The 17,200-nt window shown below is 46.4% G+C and overlaps 2 protein-coding genes across 2 annotated transcripts; both read right to left on the bottom strand.

Annotated features, from left to right (window-relative positions):
- Positions 1-2,637: 2,637 nt before the first annotated feature.
- Positions 2,638-5,185, bottom strand: LOC128273057 (prostaglandin E2 receptor EP2 subtype). The gene is made up of 5 exons (XM_053010970.1): positions 4,782-5,185; positions 3,555-3,771; positions 3,293-3,476; positions 2,956-3,224; positions 2,638-2,889 (listed from the first exon to the last, which is right to left on the bottom strand). Exons 1-5 carry the CDS (start codon positions 5,075-5,077, stop codon positions 2,638-2,640), a joined length of 1,218 nt encoding a protein of 405 aa, XP_052866930.1. The 5' UTR covers positions 5,078-5,185.
- Positions 5,186-14,484: 9,299 nt separating this feature from the next.
- On the bottom strand, positions 14,485-15,468 carry LOC128270442 (GS homeobox 1-like). Its single transcript, XM_053007839.1, has one exon. It carries the CDS (start codon positions 15,466-15,468, stop codon positions 14,485-14,487), a length of 984 nt encoding a protein of 327 aa, XP_052863799.1.
- Between the last annotated feature and the right edge of the window lie 1,732 nt (positions 15,469-17,200).

Raw genomic sequence — 17,200 nt, 5'->3', positions numbered from 1 at the left:
TGCAGCAAACATTGAATCTTCTCGTCGATACTGCTACCGTTGGTCGTTAGCGAGACCCGCGTATCTTCCAGTACCTGGATGCGGCTCTTCAGATGCCGGTTCGCTTCCTCCACGGCCGCCAGTGTCGAGACCAGGTTGGTGCGCTCGCACTGCGACGAGTGGCGTAGGTTTTCCAGCTCATCCTGTGCATTTTCCAGCATCGGCTCTAGCCCTCTCAGGCGGCTCAACTCATGCCGCAAGCTTTCAACCTGCTGCTCGGCCGTCTTCTGATGCGATATTCGATCGACGGCCTCCTGCTCACGGAACAGCAGCATACTTTTTAGCTTCGATATTTCCTGCTGCTGGAAGTTTTGTATCTTGTCCTGCTCCTCGCGTTGCAGTTCGCGCTGCACTTGGCTTGCGTGTAGTTTTTCTTCGAGCGCCTTGTTTGACTGCTCCAGCCCTGCCTTGGATTCCTCCAGCAGGCGTACTTGCTCGCGAAAGCTGTGCAAGTGGTTGGCCAGTTCTTGCAGCTCCACACGGGTAGCGCTCAGTTCAGCATCCTTCTGCTCGAGCACGCTCAGCTCGTCAATCGAGCTGGCGCTGGTCAGTGATTCCGCGTGGCGGCGCGATCTGGTGACGGAAAGCGGTGCCACATCGTTGCCAGTTTCTTCTTTTATCTTATTTTTTAACGACGCAAACATTTTGCTCCTCAATCAAACTTCTCAACCGCAGGATGCTTTCGAACGCGACGGCAGGCTTTCCCGTGTTCTGTCGTCCAGTGTTTGGCGCAGCGTTCCGCGCTTCACTGGCCCTGCATTGTGGGTAGGCGAAACGACTAACGTGTGGCAACCTGTGAAGAAAGGCTGCTTTGAAGTTGTTGCGGTTCACGGCACAATGTGCTCGATTGTGGCTGCAGCAGCAATAGGCCCGGTGTTGTTGGTGGTGGCGCACTTGTGATAAGCGCTAGTGGCTGTTTCTATCGCCCGTTCAGTCGTGGTGCAACGGGTTCGGCTATGCCTTCATTTTCCTCCGCACACGAGCCCCCAGCAGGTAGCACTTCAGTTTCGATACACCTCGTTTCGACAGCTCTCCAACTTGCCCTTCCCTTCCTGCATTAAGCACCTCTGCTGCCTTCTTCTTTGCGCTCAACTTGAATTCTGCTCACACACACACTCCGATGGTGCGCTTATCAGCAGTGACTCTTAGTCTCCACTTTTCACGGTTCGAAAAGTATGGCACTCGGTGGGAAAATTGTGTTCCATTAGCAGTATTGCGGAAGGAAAACGGGAAGCAAGTGGGACTCGGAAAGGGGGGCTTGACTAGAGGTGATATCACAAACAAGGTTTCGTCACTTCGGCGGAAGTGACATCGGCTTCTATTTTATCATTTACACGCGACAGACGCGGCGGTCCTTATGAACGAATAAGACGGAGAAGACACTGGTGGCCACGGAGAGACACAATGGCCACTTTCGCTGCGCTAACCTACCCAGCCACCACCAGTCCCCGCGAGTGACCTTTTCCACTGTTGTGTCCAAATTTTCTTCCCCAAATATCGTCGTCTTCTTGGCCGCCGACAGCCATGGCAAGTTTGACAGTACTGTTTTGATTTTTCCTCCTTTTGACGGACACCAGGCGTTCCACAGCGGGTGGTGAGGGGTGGTGTTTTCCTCCCCTTTGATCCAATGTTCCCGACAAGGCAAGCTACAAAATCGGAGCGAGAGGTCCGATGTTAACATCCGAACGCTCTGTACGCTAAACAGAGCACGCTGGTATGCCATCTCCCTCTTTCCTACAGCAGGAGAAACAACATCCAACCGGTTCATGCCTCCGAATGTTGCTTGCAACACATGAACCGGTTATTTGCGTGCAAGAGCTTTTCAAATTTTGCTTTTTTGTGTTTAACTTCCCAACGGTTATACGGTTATGATGTGGTTGTCGATTAATATAATGTTTGACGGCTTAACTGTTGTCAATACCTAATGCATGTTCCATGTTCTGGATGTAGATTTCGGATGTTGATATTTTTAGTGTTTCTTTCCTTTCGGCTTTGAAACGAAATTACTTTCAAAATTTCAAGAAAGCAGTTCACAAGCTTCAGTTTTGTGACACCAACCCGGCCAGGCCTGGACCGAACCAGTAAGTAAGTAAATCATTTGACAATAAATTTAAAATTTAGCAAAAAAGCCCACGTAACGTCCCAGGATAAATTGTTGGTTCGAAATTTTTAACAAGGCAAGTTTGAGGTGCTTTTGAAAATTAGACTACTGTAAACAAACATGTTTATAGATCACATTCAATCTATTTAGGACATTTTAGGTAAGTTTTTTTGTAAGGATAAGGAAAGTGAGGAAGGTAAAGCAAATGGACAAATATTAAACGTTTTAAATTAACGATTCAAAGGGGAATTGCTGATTAAGTCTTGCTCCACTCATTCTCTACGCTCATTTAAACATCAATAGAAAGAAAACCCAGAATCCATCCAGAGTGTAAAATACATATCGAATATTTATTGCAACTGCATCCCCAAAGTGATGCTGTTCAGAACAACATTTGCCATTGGCATTGTTTTATCCTCGAGTTGTTGAAAAAACCAATGAATTGGTTCGTTATCGAGCTAAATGTGAAAGTGAACCAACGGCGTCCGTAGCACGCTTCAAGGAAGCGGAGACGAGTTGGTGGACTTTTGCAGGGGCGAAATTGCCGTCTCCACTATTTTGAACTGATTGCGGCTGAACATGTAACGTATCATCGTTCGGAGATCGCTGCGACGTCGTTGCTTCAGCAGCACGTAAATGTACGGATCAAGCATGAAGTGCACCAGAATGAGAAGATCGGAAATGCGGAATATCCACGACAGTTTTTGCTCCATCGCTGGGCTAATATTTTGCAGCAAGATGATGCTAATCTGGGGACAAACATTAGGAAACCAAGGTGAGGTCGCGATTAACAGCACATTCTGCGTTTGACTTACCATTTGTGGGAGCCAGCAAATGAGAAAGAACACCGAAAGAACAGTCATGAGTTTGGCGAACCGAATTTCCTCCGTCGTCGGTTCGTTGAACATCCGGATGATGTTGGAGTCGGTGAAGCTCGCCGACTTTTGTGCATGGCGCATGGATCGGCTCAGCATCGGCGTGGGTTTGATGGAACCAAACTGACGGCACATTTTACGGTGAGATTGATACAGCACCTTCCGTACACTGAGATTACAGATGACGATCCCAATGCAGAGTAGTATTCCTGAGGATCAACGCAAAACGAAGTTGCTGGAACATTGCTTACTTTTCCGCGACTTATCCGTGGCTTACCAACGCTGAAGAAAATGTACGCGTACGCCACGTCCATTGGTTCCGTTGCACTTTTGTATCGCGCGCATGCTTTTTTCCTCTCATCAAAGTATATGCCAAACCCGAACAGGGGAAGGAAGGTTATGAAGGCTCCGATGGTCCAGAGGATGAAGATCGATTTGCGGATGAGATTATCCGTTACGTGCTGGAAACCCGGGAAAGAGGGAGATCAGCATCATCACACACAAATGGCCCCAGAGCCCAGACCCTACGACGTACGTACTTTGTGGTAGAAAAACGGTTTCGCTAGCGCTATGTACCGTTCGAACGCCATCACAAACGCCACTATCCCGGAACTGATGCCGAAAACACGCCAAATCACACGAAAGGTGCAGAAGTGGCGAATGTTGGCTGTTACCAGTTCCTTTGGGAGGTAAAGATGCAAACACATCTGCACAAACATTCCGCAAAGTCCAATCAAATCATTCGTCAGCAAGCATCTGGAAAGCGATGCGGTGGACAATGGAGCAAAATTGCTCATTAATAGGTGTAACGCTTGCTAAGAACTGAAGGGCAAACTGAACATTGTGAATGAGCAGTTAAACTAATAGAAATAAAATGCACTATGACCATGTACACATTTGTTTGTAATTTCGTTCTTCGATCTAAATATTCTTCTTCGATCTTCTAAAATCTCACTTCGGGACTAAATATTCCAATTTTTTTGAAAGACTGTTCAATTGATCTTTGCTTCTTGGCAGTACTCTTTCCCTTTCATATTAATTATGTTCATTTCTTTCGTTGTTGAACTAATTTTCTTACTTGAATATTTTAATTTCCAAAAATAAGTGAATGTTTGTTTAATTTAAACGGATTTAAAAAATTCTGCATTGTTTTAGTTAATGGTTTAATAAATTCTAATATAACATAGTTACAAGATTTTATGCAAAACGTGACTTCTCGTGGAGTGGTAAAATGGTATAGACTTTGAAAAAGAAAATTCAAAACCATATATTCAAAAAACTATTGCAAGTATTAGGGTCAGATCTCCAATAAGATGAGCCTGAATAAGGCTACATAAAGTGCGACACACGCAGAGCAACCGTAATAAGCCGTGATATGTCTGATGATACGCCATCGTGTTTCCTTTAAACCTTGGTCTTCTTAATTGCCGAGGACAACATCATAAAACATTTATCTCATTGCCTTCAATAAAGAGGAACTAAACAGTAATTACTGTGCTTCCAGTGATCCTGGACGCCCGACCGGGAGACCTACGTCAGTGCAATCTATTGAACACATTCGAATCCTACTAATTGCCGGCACTCGCAGCAGGCAAGCCCACATGTTAGCCTCAGTGTCCTTCTTCATACAACGCTGTCTTCATCATAACTTTGACAGTCCCCATGACCGGAAACGGGTCGAAACACTGTGGGCTCCAGCGGTTTGGCGCGTGACGCGAATGTCGATTGACGTACCCTGGCGCTTCCCGAGATTCCACAAAACTTACTTCAGCATGAGCGCGTGTTTGGTGTTTCGGACGTTACGCCACAGATGAATGAGGGCGATCAGGTTGCCCACGCAGCCGAAAATGTACGACAGGACCACGAGGACCAAGCTGGGCGTGGCCAGGAACCGCCTCTGGGTTCCGGTGGCTGTGGTTGCGCCGGCAGCCAATTCCTCGCCGTCGGCTACACTTTGGTCATCGATCGTGCCGGTCCCGTTTGTCGACAGTACGGCTGCCGAGGCCAGAATCGCAAAGTCAGCCAGCGTTTCATTGAAGATACCATGCAAGCTGTTGCTCATTTTGACACTGGGAACGTTCGGTCCTTGATAAGTAGTTTATGATCCAGGAACTAGGCACTGACAATTTCACCAAGGGTTTGACCTCAACTGCTCACTCTGGAGTGTCACGCTCGTTGCACGCAACACATTTCACGAAATGAGCCTTGGGATGCAGCACACACACTGAAGCTGCCATACGATCTCGGCCGCTAGCTAATCGAGTGCCTTAAAGGTGCACGGGAAGGTCCCAAGGTGTCACTTTGATTCCTCGTTGACCACCTAAAACTACAGCCGAGGAGCCTAGACGGCTGGCTCTAGGACCCAAGCTCGTGCGCATCCGTTCGGTCCGGACACTGAAATGTTACTAATCGACGAAGGTAGCCGGCTAGTGTTTCTTCCTGCTCGCTGGTGATAATGGCCACGATGATGATGGTGGGCCGCCCGTTTAATGGTTAGTCTCTGTGGTATACGTGAGACACGTACACACACAGACTTCCAAAATGGCACAGCGACAGACAGGAACGGCTCCGAACGGGAGAAGAATTAATTTTTGTCCTGCAATCATCGCGTCGCGAGTAGTTTTTATTGATCGTTTGTATTTAAATTAAATTGAAATGCGATACATTTCGCGTGCCGGCAACAACCGTGCCTCCGCGTGAAGTCGCCGGGCAGCCAGTTCTTAGGCCATATTCTGGCCGATGGTAGAACCGCTGGGTAGAACTGGGTTTGGTGTACGATGACCGCGGACAATGAAGCTACTAGCTGTGAGTGTGATCCCCACGCCTGGAAACAAACCGAGAGCACAGAGCACACCGCACACGAGCACATTAAGATATGAATACTAAATCGATGCAAAGCCGGGCTTTGCTTTCATTGGACCCCCGAATGTCTAGGCGGTCTCAGTCACTGGGTCCTGCACCGGGGGGAGTACAGCACAAAACGGAAATGGCCACCGCTGATGGTGCGGTTACTGGAACGTTGCGCTTTCGGAATGTGTCCGAGACTGTGACTTGTGTGTCCCTGTCTCACGTCGCACTGGAATGGTCGGTAGTGCATGCAGTTAGCTGGCAACAGATACGGGACGTGGGCAATATGGCGAAAGATGGTGCTCGTTAACATTTAGGCGAAGAATCGCCCAGAGTTTCCGGTAGTCGTTATAGAGTAGCTGTTCCGGTATCGTCGGCAAACTAGAACCCCATTCTCACGCTCGCTCAAAGTAGGATAGTTTGCATGAATTGGATTCCGTGAATCAAATGCTGCCAGGGTGTGCTTGGGAGATGGTAGTGCAGGTGGCGGTGTCGATCTAGAGAGGTCAATAATATTCGGATTCCGAGACAGCGTAATGTCTTCTCATCACGTACGGGCATGATTTCAGTTTCGACGACCTTGCTGCTTCTAACGGCTGACTTGGGAGTTCCATGAAGACTTGGCTCCGGGAATGGGTCTCCTCTCGACACCAAATCTGTCGTTGTTGCGAACACGATAATGAAAATTAAAATCAGTGTTTCTCTGCCACCTGTCACTTATGCTTGCTTAACACTCGCTCTGGTGCAGCAATTGTCATTATCATATTATTTACAAAATCAAGGGCACCAACAATGACGGGTTTAATGATTTTGATAATTTCGAAGTACCAAACCCTAGGGAGATCGACATTGTATTCCCATAAGATCGTACCTGTTAGCTTTTTGTCGTCCACAACACTGTCGAAAGCCGAAAGCACCGTGCGAAAGGATGTGACGCTTAACGCTGGGGCTACGGAAAACATTGATTCCATTGATGGCCGCTTCTGTTGTGACGCAAAGATCGATTGGAAAAATGCACTACAAACGGCTGTGGGAGCTACAGTGCAGTGTGCCGACATACACACGCCTGGTCCTCGGTGATCCTAGCCGATCGCTTGCCGCAAGCTATTGACACTCTCGATCAGCAAAAGAATCCTCGATACACACACAAAAAAACGGGAAACCTGTAAACAAACACACCCAGCGGACAACGGAGAGCGCTTGTGAAAGGTAAACATCGATCGATGGCGTGTTGATCTTGTTGCCGCGCGTTGCCTTCGCTACCATTTCGGTGTGCTCGATTTTTTTCAGCCTCTCAGTCGTGCTATTGTGGTTCTTCGACGCTTGCAGAGCTGGCGGAGTGAGCAGGTTCAAATGAAGAATTATAACCGCTTTTCTAGCCCAGACCAGTGGTACCAGTGTAGCGTAGCCAATTTAATTTGATATCATTTTATAATTTTAATGAAATTTGTTTGTTATCTTAATTTCACCGCTAATTGGATTACGTCTAAGGGTCTGCTGCTCCCGGCTGCTGGCGTGCTGGCATCGCGTTCCACCCCAAAAACGAGGGCAGCGGAAGCAAATTTCCGTCGGCCTCCCGATCCCGATGAGTTGGCAAATGGGAAGAGGGGAACCGGAAAACGGGACCACGGGCAGAGACGATCGGGAGTGACCGAAAACGCTCACGGTCTAGCCTATCATGCCAAGGACTTTTCGGTGGAAGCCACCCGGCAGTGTGAAAGGAGCATCAACTGGAACGGACGACCGACCGGATGGTTCCGGGTCTCTCTGTAGTGGCCCTGACGCACCGTTAAATGGCTGTGCCGTACAGATGGACACACGTTAATAAGCCTCAATTTCGATACGCTCTTCAGATTCAGGCGCAGCAGCAACTCTCCAGAGGGGAAGGTTAACACCGGGAGCGACAATTGCTTTGGAAAACATTCCCAACGCTCGAGCAGCACAGCGGGATCTTCTGGGTCTGCTCTTGGAGGCTGAACGGCCAGTCCGAGTTTTATCGCCAGAGACCAGAGACCATAAAACTACATACTTCAGGAAAGAGGGTTGTTGGTCGGGCTATTTGCAACGGATTGTTCTTCTTGGAACATCCCGGCTCGAGGATCCCGAGGACGTTGGCCACTCGGATGACGTATCAATTCGAGCGCTGGTTGTTACATCATCGAGCACACGATTCGGCTATACGTTTCTTGTCTGGCGCACACCGGTATCCCCCTTGTCTGGGTATCCCCCGGATAAAGGGGTTGTAAATCTTGACCGGTATATCACCAACGCAGCAGGAATGACCCACGCTGTCGACGTCATGGATTCGAAACTCCCTTGGAAGCAGTTCCCGTGGTCCCGGAGAATACTGATCGACCTGAGTGTGGCAACACAATCGGAAACCCATACTCGGAAGGGTATTTTCTTTAGAAGTTCAACACTATTAGAACCACTTCCTCTTCCAGTGTTGCTGTTAGCAGGTTATTAGGATGTCTTTAAACTCCTTCGGGAGCTCCTGCGGGCTGTTGTTTTCTGTTGCGTTCTCATGAAGCTTCAAATCTTGGTAAAAAAATGGAAAAGACTAAAACGAAAACGAATGACACGAGGACATTGCTTGACATGGATCGTTTCCGTGTCATTCACTGGTGACGTGGGAGAAAGCAATTGTTACCTGGTATTCGCAGAATAGCGTGCAAAAGTAGGAAGGAAGTGCACATTGTAGTCGTTTGTAGCGTTCCGATGGGAATTGTACCAACTATAGAACCGATTGGGCCAACTATGGGGATACTCGTGACTCTACGACAGACAGGAATGGTGGCAATGAGATATGTATGACTCTTTTATGTGGATTGATGGTATGAAGAGATCTGCAGTTTCAGGATTCTAACAAGCAATTGAAAACACCTTCAAGATAAATTTTTAAGCTGAACGTAAATGAACTGGAATTTTAGGAACCCATAGGTAATAGCTGCAAGACTCTCCATGACCTTATTCTTTTTTACCCCTGTTATCCTTATTTTAATTCGTATACAATTAGCTTGATCGTTACCAGACTTTCGTAGTTTGTCATGGTCTAATGTCCCATTCTGGAGCTCCGCTCTCTTTTCAAGTGATATCATTGTTTGCCGACGTTTGCCTCAATGGATTAAACTATAGACACTAAAGCTTTTTCTTTTTAACTCAAACCTAGCTGCACCAATTTGAAACTTCAACTTCAGGGCTTGGCTATACCGGGATTGCGTTGCTCATACCTATAATACAATATACGACAGGTGTCCATTGGTTCCGCGTTGAAAAATTATATCTTTGACTTAGTGTCGATGTCGTGACTTGAAAAAACATCAGAGTAAGTTACACAGATAAATGTTTGCCGTTGCACTTATATACTTCTGTCGTGTTACAAGATGTTCGGTTACAAACCATTCGGTAGTCTTTAGAGCCAACATTTTGAGTGATTAATATTCAAAATGTTAAAGATGTTGTACCAAAACCGACAGTTGCGTCATGTGGACATGGTGATCGTACACTGAAAGCATTCCTTTTTCATTCTGACGCATCCGAAGAAGTCCGGTGGTGATGAAGCAGTTTTGCGTCGATCGTCCTCCGCCTACTTCACGGCGGAGTTGAAAATTGCACGCCCATTACGGAGCCATGAGTATGGTTTTTGCCGCGATCGATTGCCGATCGTTTTCCCACGATATGGCATGCCGAAACAGGGGGCTCCATAGGGTGGCTCCCCGTGGCGAAAATGGTTCCTTGACTTTTGACCGAGCCTGCAGCTATTCAAATCGGATGCTCGATCAGCGCCGCGGGTGGTGACAAATTCAAATCCAATAGTCCACTCCAGAAACGCTCCAGGGACCAGCGAATAGGGAGCGGACAGAGGTACCTGTGCCGGTATCTGCCGTACGCCTGTGGCGGTGGTTTTGTCACCAAGCGCAGCGGGGGCGGCCCGCGCGTTATGTGGACCTGTCGGCCAGAGGTTAGGGTTGGCCGATGTGCAGTTAGAATCAGTGTCGGTGTATTTTACGCTCGGGACATGCCTGGACTCGGGAGATTCGGACACAAAGGCCATCCAAGACGTCCCGTTCTTGCGTCGGTGGTTCGTCCTCGTCCGACCTTTTGTGCGCTGTGACTGATGTGCCCCAGAATGGATGAATGAACGGAGAACAACGGGCGGCATGAATGGACCGAAGACACTTTTCATGAATGAGTACTCACAATGAGTGGTAACAGGTAACCATAGTTGACCATGAAAGAAACTTAGGTAGCGTGAACGGAAGAGCAGAAAGTGAGAGAGAGAAAGAACTGAAAACAATTGCCATCCTTAAGGAGAGCCGCCAACTACCTGCGCCAATGTGAAACGGATCAAGGAATGTTCGGGGTTTTCGGAAGGCGAACAGAAAGGACACACTTTTTGTTGTTCAAATCAAACATCCCAGTCCGGTACGTAGCGTACCTCGGTTCGATCAACAGAATCGAACCTACCTCGCACAATTCGTTGGCTTTTCGGTGAAGAATGCAGACCAGAAACAGTGAGTGTACAGGACTCGCCGCCAGACAGAGTGTCGTCGCTGGCCCGGCGGACCCGTCCACATCGCCACTCGATTCACCGACAAAGGACCGGCTGTTGCATCTAGGAATGGCAACTACAAGGAGAAGCGGAATGAAAGCGAAAAAAAGCACACACACCCATAGGACCACCTTTAGGCTGCGGTGCGCAATGATAATAAATTAACTTCCCTTTGAAAAACCAAACAACGCACAAACTACAGCAACACACACACACTTGGTCGCGGCAAGGAAGAACGGTCGCTCCAAAGACAGTGGAACGACGGTGCAACACCTCGAAGGTCCTGGGCCAGGTCGAGTACCTTTGTCCTCCAGGGGACCCGCGGGCACGGGCGGTGATATCGATTTTTATTGGAGTTTTATTCCTTCACCGGGCTAGGCCCAGTCTTTAATTGGAGGGACTGTCCACTGAAGTGAGCCAGCGGCACCGTGGTCAGGGTTCTTCTTTCCTACATCTGTTTACTATTGTGGTGTGGCGTATCCTACGCGAATCTGACCAAGCACCACGCAAGCCGATGGCCGCTTGATGATTAATCGATTCCACCAGTCCACCTTCGTTGTGGTCGTGGATTATAGGTTAAACTTCTTTTCCGCGTTTCAAGTTAGGTCCATTTGGCTCCTCCATTGTGACCTCTCGTTTTTCGTCCGTGGATTGATTTGTGGTTTGTTGACAGTGGACAGTGTTGCACGTCTGTGGGCCTGTGGTGTCCCGTCTTAAAAGGGGCATCCACGGCCCATGGCTATTATTACACGAATGCTATGTTTGTTTATTTTATTTTCATCGCCATTATCAACGGATGGTACCGAAAAGTTTTGTGGTTCTTTTTTATCGAGGTAAACGACCTGATGGCAAAACAACGCAGTTTTGATGTCAATGATAGATGATCAATAAGGTACTGTTGTAGAGCACGATCCGGTTATGCTTAAAACATCAATACTTTCCGCTGTTCAACAGTCAACGATTATCAAGACAGCGGAACTTCTGTCAAACGAATTTCTGCCGATAGTAGATTCAATTGAAAAGGACCCTGACAGTTTCAAATGAAATTTTACATTTCCAAAATTCTTGTATACTGTAAGGATTTGCTAAACTTTAATTTTACAATTTGAAGAAAAAAAATTTCCTGGTCAATGTTCGTACCGAATTCGATTGGTTGCGGCTTGTATTGCAAAGTTGGTTTGAGTATGTGGGATCAACAGAAATGTAGTTTAAATGTAAACATACATTTAATGTAAATGTTGGTTTTCAAACCGGTTAAAAAAAACCTGACTAACAATCTGTTGGTCTCAAACGTTCTTTTAAACTCCACTTACAGTGTTAGGCACAAATGCTTTACATAAACTGTTTTTTACACTTTTAATATCTGTATAGAAGCTTGCATGCATAAGACGTATTTTTTTCAATCTTGCAATGTGTTCTTATTGCCAATTGTATTGTATTAGTTTACTAGTTTGAGAGTCGTAGAATCAAAACCATGAGAACTTTTTACACCCATTTTTAGAACATAACAGCGGAAGACATGAATTATTATACCTTTATATTGGTCTGCATCAGGATCTATAAGGTTATCAAATGTATGTTTAAGCATATAGAAACATAAGGATATTTAAGTTTTTTTTCGAGCACAGAAAAATTGGAAGAACGTTTATTCTAGACTAAGCACATATTCCAAAGTAAAAGCACTCACTCTTAATGAAACCTTGCCTTCTGCCTATGTAGCATTCTCACAGCTTACGCTATGTTCCGATGAGGACTTTACTCGTTCGTGTCGATAACCATTAATGTCGGACAGCGACAGTTTACGGTGTTGCTAAGAATAGATAGCTTAAGTATTGCTATCGCAAGAAAACTATCCGGCTGAAGGTAGGTACACGAACATTGCTTTTATACCATCGATGGATTGTTCACAACATTGGCTAGAAATTGGTCTACCCTTGATTTTACCAATTTCAAATTTTGGTTCCCGTTAGCCAATGCAAACAAAAATCCATTGAAAAATGGTGAAACAGTTGCCAAAATTGAAAAACTTCCGGCCGGACACACTTTCTTGAACGATCTAGATTAGTGAGGATAAGCCGCTTTCCGGAGGCCGCCCGCTTGACTCCATTGACCGGCTGTGTCAACAGCCGAGGAGAGTTTCCACTCCATTACAACCGTTGTAATCCGGCCACTCGGAGGATCCTGGATGAACCTGCCGCACCGAGGCCCGCTCGAGAGGCGCTCGTGGCTCTTTCGATGCTCCGAGGCTCGAAGCAACAAAGCGTCTCACTTAGCTGGCTGGCTGCCTCTGCTTCCTTGACCGACAGTGAATGGTTCCGGTTCAGTTTTCGGCGTCGTCCTTTCTGGTTAGCCACTTCCCGTCGCCTTCGCTCACTTATCCGCCCACATAATTGATCCGTTTCCGAAAGCCCTGGCCCTCGTCATAAACGTCATACTTAACGGCAGGTCGAGGACCCGGAACCCCTCCATTTGTTGGAAGTTTGGGAGTTCTTTCGTTTATTTATTTTTTTGCTCACTGAGGAAAACTTCATCATCACGCTGCCACGGGACTTGCAAATAGGTTGTTAGTTTCTTGTTCCCTCGCCGTCATTGTTTGTCATCAGCCCTGCTGAACACAGAGTTCGAGGATCCGGTCCGAAAAAGGTGTGCCATTGGCTTGGCTCCTCGGCTGCAGTTGAATTTGCAAGTTCATAAGCTACAATGAAAGCGGATCCGCTTCTGACTTCCAGGTTATTAGGTTCAGGGTACGATCGTTTACCATACACCGGAGACAGATCCTAGAGAGCACCGACAGATTGGTACTTCCACTTCCGTCGTTGCCTGGGTCCGGATCAGGCACACAATGAATGTGCAAATGTTCGCCAAGCAATCGGTTTGGATCGGCGTTCAGGTCGCTTCCAGAAACAGGAAACTCGGTGTGATGATGATGAGCGTGAAAATTGAAGTAAATTAGCTTCATATGCAGTTGCTTCCGGCGCGCTTTTGACGGATGGATTCCGGCCCTTCGCATGGAGAAAATTCATTTCTTTCTGGAATGCTTGCTGTGGATGGGATACTAATTGACCCATTTGGCAGAGCATTCCGAGCGTTTGGTACCAGTTGTCTTGAAAGGCATATGCATTTTTCCCATTTCCCAAACGGTATTGTGTCCAAGGGTACTAAAGATATAAAAGATGTTAATTTCAAATGATTTTGTGAAAGGAAGGTTTAATAGCTTGCAAAGTCATCGAGTTAGTGAAATGCGCATCGAATCGTGATTTTTGGTCGTAGATTTATCCAATTGCTCTATTTAAGGACCTGTAAAGGACATAGTTTTCCTTAACAACTTTTGTGTTTTGTACAAACCATATTTGACTTTCCGATGCGAGACGTACGTTTAATGTGTTTGATAAAAAAAAAATAGTTGAGCTAGCTTTCACTAATCCATCGTTCACTCTTTAAGAAGAAGGTTGTTATTTACGATACGTTGTACAGGGAGATTTTTGTACTACTAGTTTATTTTGTTATCCTCAACCTCATCTGTCGTAGATCATACATTTACAATTACGATCCTAAAGACCATTAGCTTGTAGTATTTCAAAGTGTGCGATTCAAATGTATTTTTTCATTGCTTTTTAACAATTCACATCCAATAGTTTTTATAAATCTACTCTCCACCATTCGTATCTGTAAGCTTTCGACATTGTATAGGTAATTTGATAATTACAACGAAGTAAAAAATGGGTAGTTTTCCGCTCTACTTTTGCTAGATATTTTTTAAAGCAGATTTTGGAACGATTATTTCCTTTCAACGATGGTCGATAAAAGTAAGTGATTCAATAACGATCTGTTGGTGGGCATGATACATTCCCAATAGCTTCCCCAAAAACAATAACGCTAAGACGCATTTGATTAATTTGGTTTTTGATATTTCAGAATTTTATTATAAATTTGCATCCCATATGGTAACATATCTAATTACTGGTAATACATTCACGTGTTCAGAACAGATTGATAAAGTCGTTTGCATCTCTATGGCAGCATCAACTATTTACAATAAGAAGCACCAAATTGGAGGGAGAGTCCCACGGTCAGTGGTGATAGTGTTTGCTAAAGTCCCACGCCTTCTCCTGGTTGTCCGCGCTGGGTGACGCTGGAGCTGAGTCCACTCGCAGCTGATCCTCCGAGTCCGATCCGTGCCCACAGCTCGATCCTCGGCAGCAGCACTGTTGAGTGTGGTGCTCCGTGGGCGAAAGTCGATCCCCAATTCCTGGTGCGGTGCCGATCTCTCCAAACGGTGCATCACCCTTCTTGCGCTTGACCCGACGATTCTGGAACCAGATCTTGACTTGCTTCTCCGATAGCCGGAGCCGCGTAGCAATCTCGATACGACGCAACCGCGTCAAGTACATGTTGTTGGCAAACTCCCGCTCGAGTTCGAGCAGTTGCGTGCTGGTGAACGCCGTCCGGATGCGCTTGCTCGACAGTTCGTCGTCGATGGTGTAAGTTTGCGGGAGATCGAGCGGTGTTGGGGAAGGTGTGGTACATGGCGCTGTCAGAGTGATCGCACTGGAACAGCCGGTGTTGGGAGCGCTGGTTATGGAAGTGGACTTCTTCGAACCGCTGGCAGTAGGTGTCGGTGGCGAAGAGGCACTGTAGGGGGCGTAGCGTTCCGGGGTTCGTTCCGCGCGGTACAGCTTCCGGTAGTAGTCCTCCTTGGGGGAAAGCTTCGGTGGCGGCGAGACATCGGTCGGTTGGTAAAGCTTCGGTGACAGTTCGAGCTTGAGCTCCGACTGCCAGAAAGGCACTCCGGTCGCCGACGGACCCGTTGGTGTGTGGGGTAGAATGTGCGGGAAGTGTGGCGAATGTTGCTGCAACAACTGCTGCTGCTGCTGCTGTTGCTGCTGTTGCTGTAGGCCAAGTGAGAACAGGTAGCTTCCGACGTAGCTCGCCGTGTACGGCAGAGTGGCTGGTGGAGTCACGGGCAGCTGCGTGAACGGACCATAGGGGAAGCTTTTCTTCACCGGCACCGGCTTATCACTGATCAGCGAGTCCACCAGAAACGAGCGCGACATTTTGACGTCGGTTTTGCGGTCACTAACTCAGTCACTTCGCTCGGATCACTTCAAGCGTCCCACTGGGCGTTACGAGCGTTACAATCACGTGTGTTGGCTAGATTGATTCCTGCCACAACCTCACTTCTCGGACACAAATCTCGAACTGTTGTACAGTGCTGATGCTGGGAAGGGTATTTATAAGTCCCGCCAGGTCGGTGTCCTTTTCCTCCCCTCCATCGGTGGCCCTAAACGGATGGTTACGATTGGTACAGGCGCGGCGCAACTGGGCATGGCTAGGTCAACAAGCAGAGGCAACTACCTGTGTGTGTGTGATTGGAAAAAGGGATCCGGTAGCCCTCAGTAAAAAGGGCCCGGTAATCAGTGGCACGGCAATTCGTCACCTTTTTGAGGGGTGAAAACCTACATCAACAGATGGTCGACCACGGCTTCGGGCTCCTTTCCATTTGATGGCCTACAACGTTGGTGAACGCAGGCTTTAAGGGATGAATGGGTCGAATGCTAAATGGAAGGAAGCGTCTCTCAGTTATTCATAGAACTATCTGTAAACACGGAGGAAGGCAAAAAAAAAGTGATCACGTGGTCGGGCTCGAGTGAGCTCCGCCCCTTTCGTACATCGCCACACCGTGTCCTATCTTTCCTTTGCGGTGCCTTGCATTCGAATTCTAGGTCTACGATCGTATGGCTATTAACTTAAGGTACCGTCGAAAGCTAAGGTTGGCTTGGCTAGACTTGTCGGCGCGGCCAGACGTGCCGCCAGACTGTCTGGCGCAGCAGACCAAGGTGAAGATCCCAAATCCCGGCCGGAGGGCGGTGAAAAAGAAGCAGGCTCGTGTCGATCGCATTTGAAGCAAACGATAGATAACATACCGGCTCGGTAATGTAGTGGAGATGGTCACTAAAGTGCAATTAGGTGTGTGAGTCCTCAAACTCTTATTTTATGTAAATTTGAAACAAACGTATGCGATAGTAGCTCATTGTAAAGCGAAAACTAGATTGCGTTGCGAGAGTACCGAGGACTAGACATTATTTCTTTGCAGCATATCATAGTTTGAAGGTCCGTTCGTTTGTGACGCTCTGTCAGGGTTTTGTAACTCTATAGATATGATGATTGGAACTTCGAAATAAAATAAAAACAAAAAGCGAATAAACAAATGGAGCTACGGAACGTTTTTTTTTGAGACATGCAGCAGCAATTCTGTGCCTAGTTTAAAAGTTGGCGTATTACTTGCTTAATTTTAAATGTTTGAAATTAAGCCATTTCGGAACAAATGCGTGTTTTATAAAATTTTCATATTTAAAACATGCAGATAATATTTATATAAAAACCAATTGCTCTTTTACACCGTCCACTTTCTGATTTAAAATTAAATCATAAAGCTGATATAATTAGCTGGCCATAAAGCTACCTATTTTTATTTACTTTTTACTAACATAGTTTACTATCCCTTTTAATTTATTTTTAAGAGATATATGCTACAATATTTTCGTAACATGTTTTGAAAAAAGTACTTGTGATTTTTTAACGTTTAAGTCAAAGTTATATTCAATATCAAATTCATCCTGCTCCCGAATCAGTTTTTTTATTTGACTGAGTCAGACAATATTTGACAATGTCAATTCTGAAAAATTTACTAAAAGTAAAACCCTATAATATATTTCTAAAATAATGCCGTGTTTTTTGAAACTCTATCTCTATATTGCTGAGAAAAAGATGACAATAGACAAAATG

This window comes from Anopheles cruzii, chromosome 3 (genome assembly GCF_943734635.1).
Source record: "Anopheles cruzii chromosome 3, idAnoCruzAS_RS32_06, whole genome shotgun sequence".
Lineage (NCBI taxonomy): Eukaryota > Metazoa > Arthropoda > Insecta > Diptera > Culicidae > Anopheles > Anopheles cruzii.
The sequence above is the reverse complement of the archived record's forward strand: the minus strand, read 5'-3'. Positions and strand labels throughout refer to the sequence as shown.

Coding starts and splice junctions, on each gene's coding strand:
- LOC128270442 (XM_053007839.1), bottom strand. CDS start 15,468: ATGTCGCGCTCGTTTCTGGTGGACTCGCTGATCAGTGATAAGCCGGTG.
- LOC128273057 (XM_053010970.1), bottom strand. CDS start 5,077: ATGAGCAACAGCTTGCATGGTATCTTCAATGAAACGCTGGCTGACTTT. Junction 3,477..3,554: donor AACCGTTTTTCTACCACAAA/GTACGTACGTCG, acceptor CCGGGTTTCCAG/CACGTAACGGATAATCTCAT. Junction 2,890..2,955: donor TTTGCTGGCTCCCACAAATG/GTAAGTCAAACG, acceptor GTTTGTCCCCAG/ATTAGCATCATCTTGCTGCA.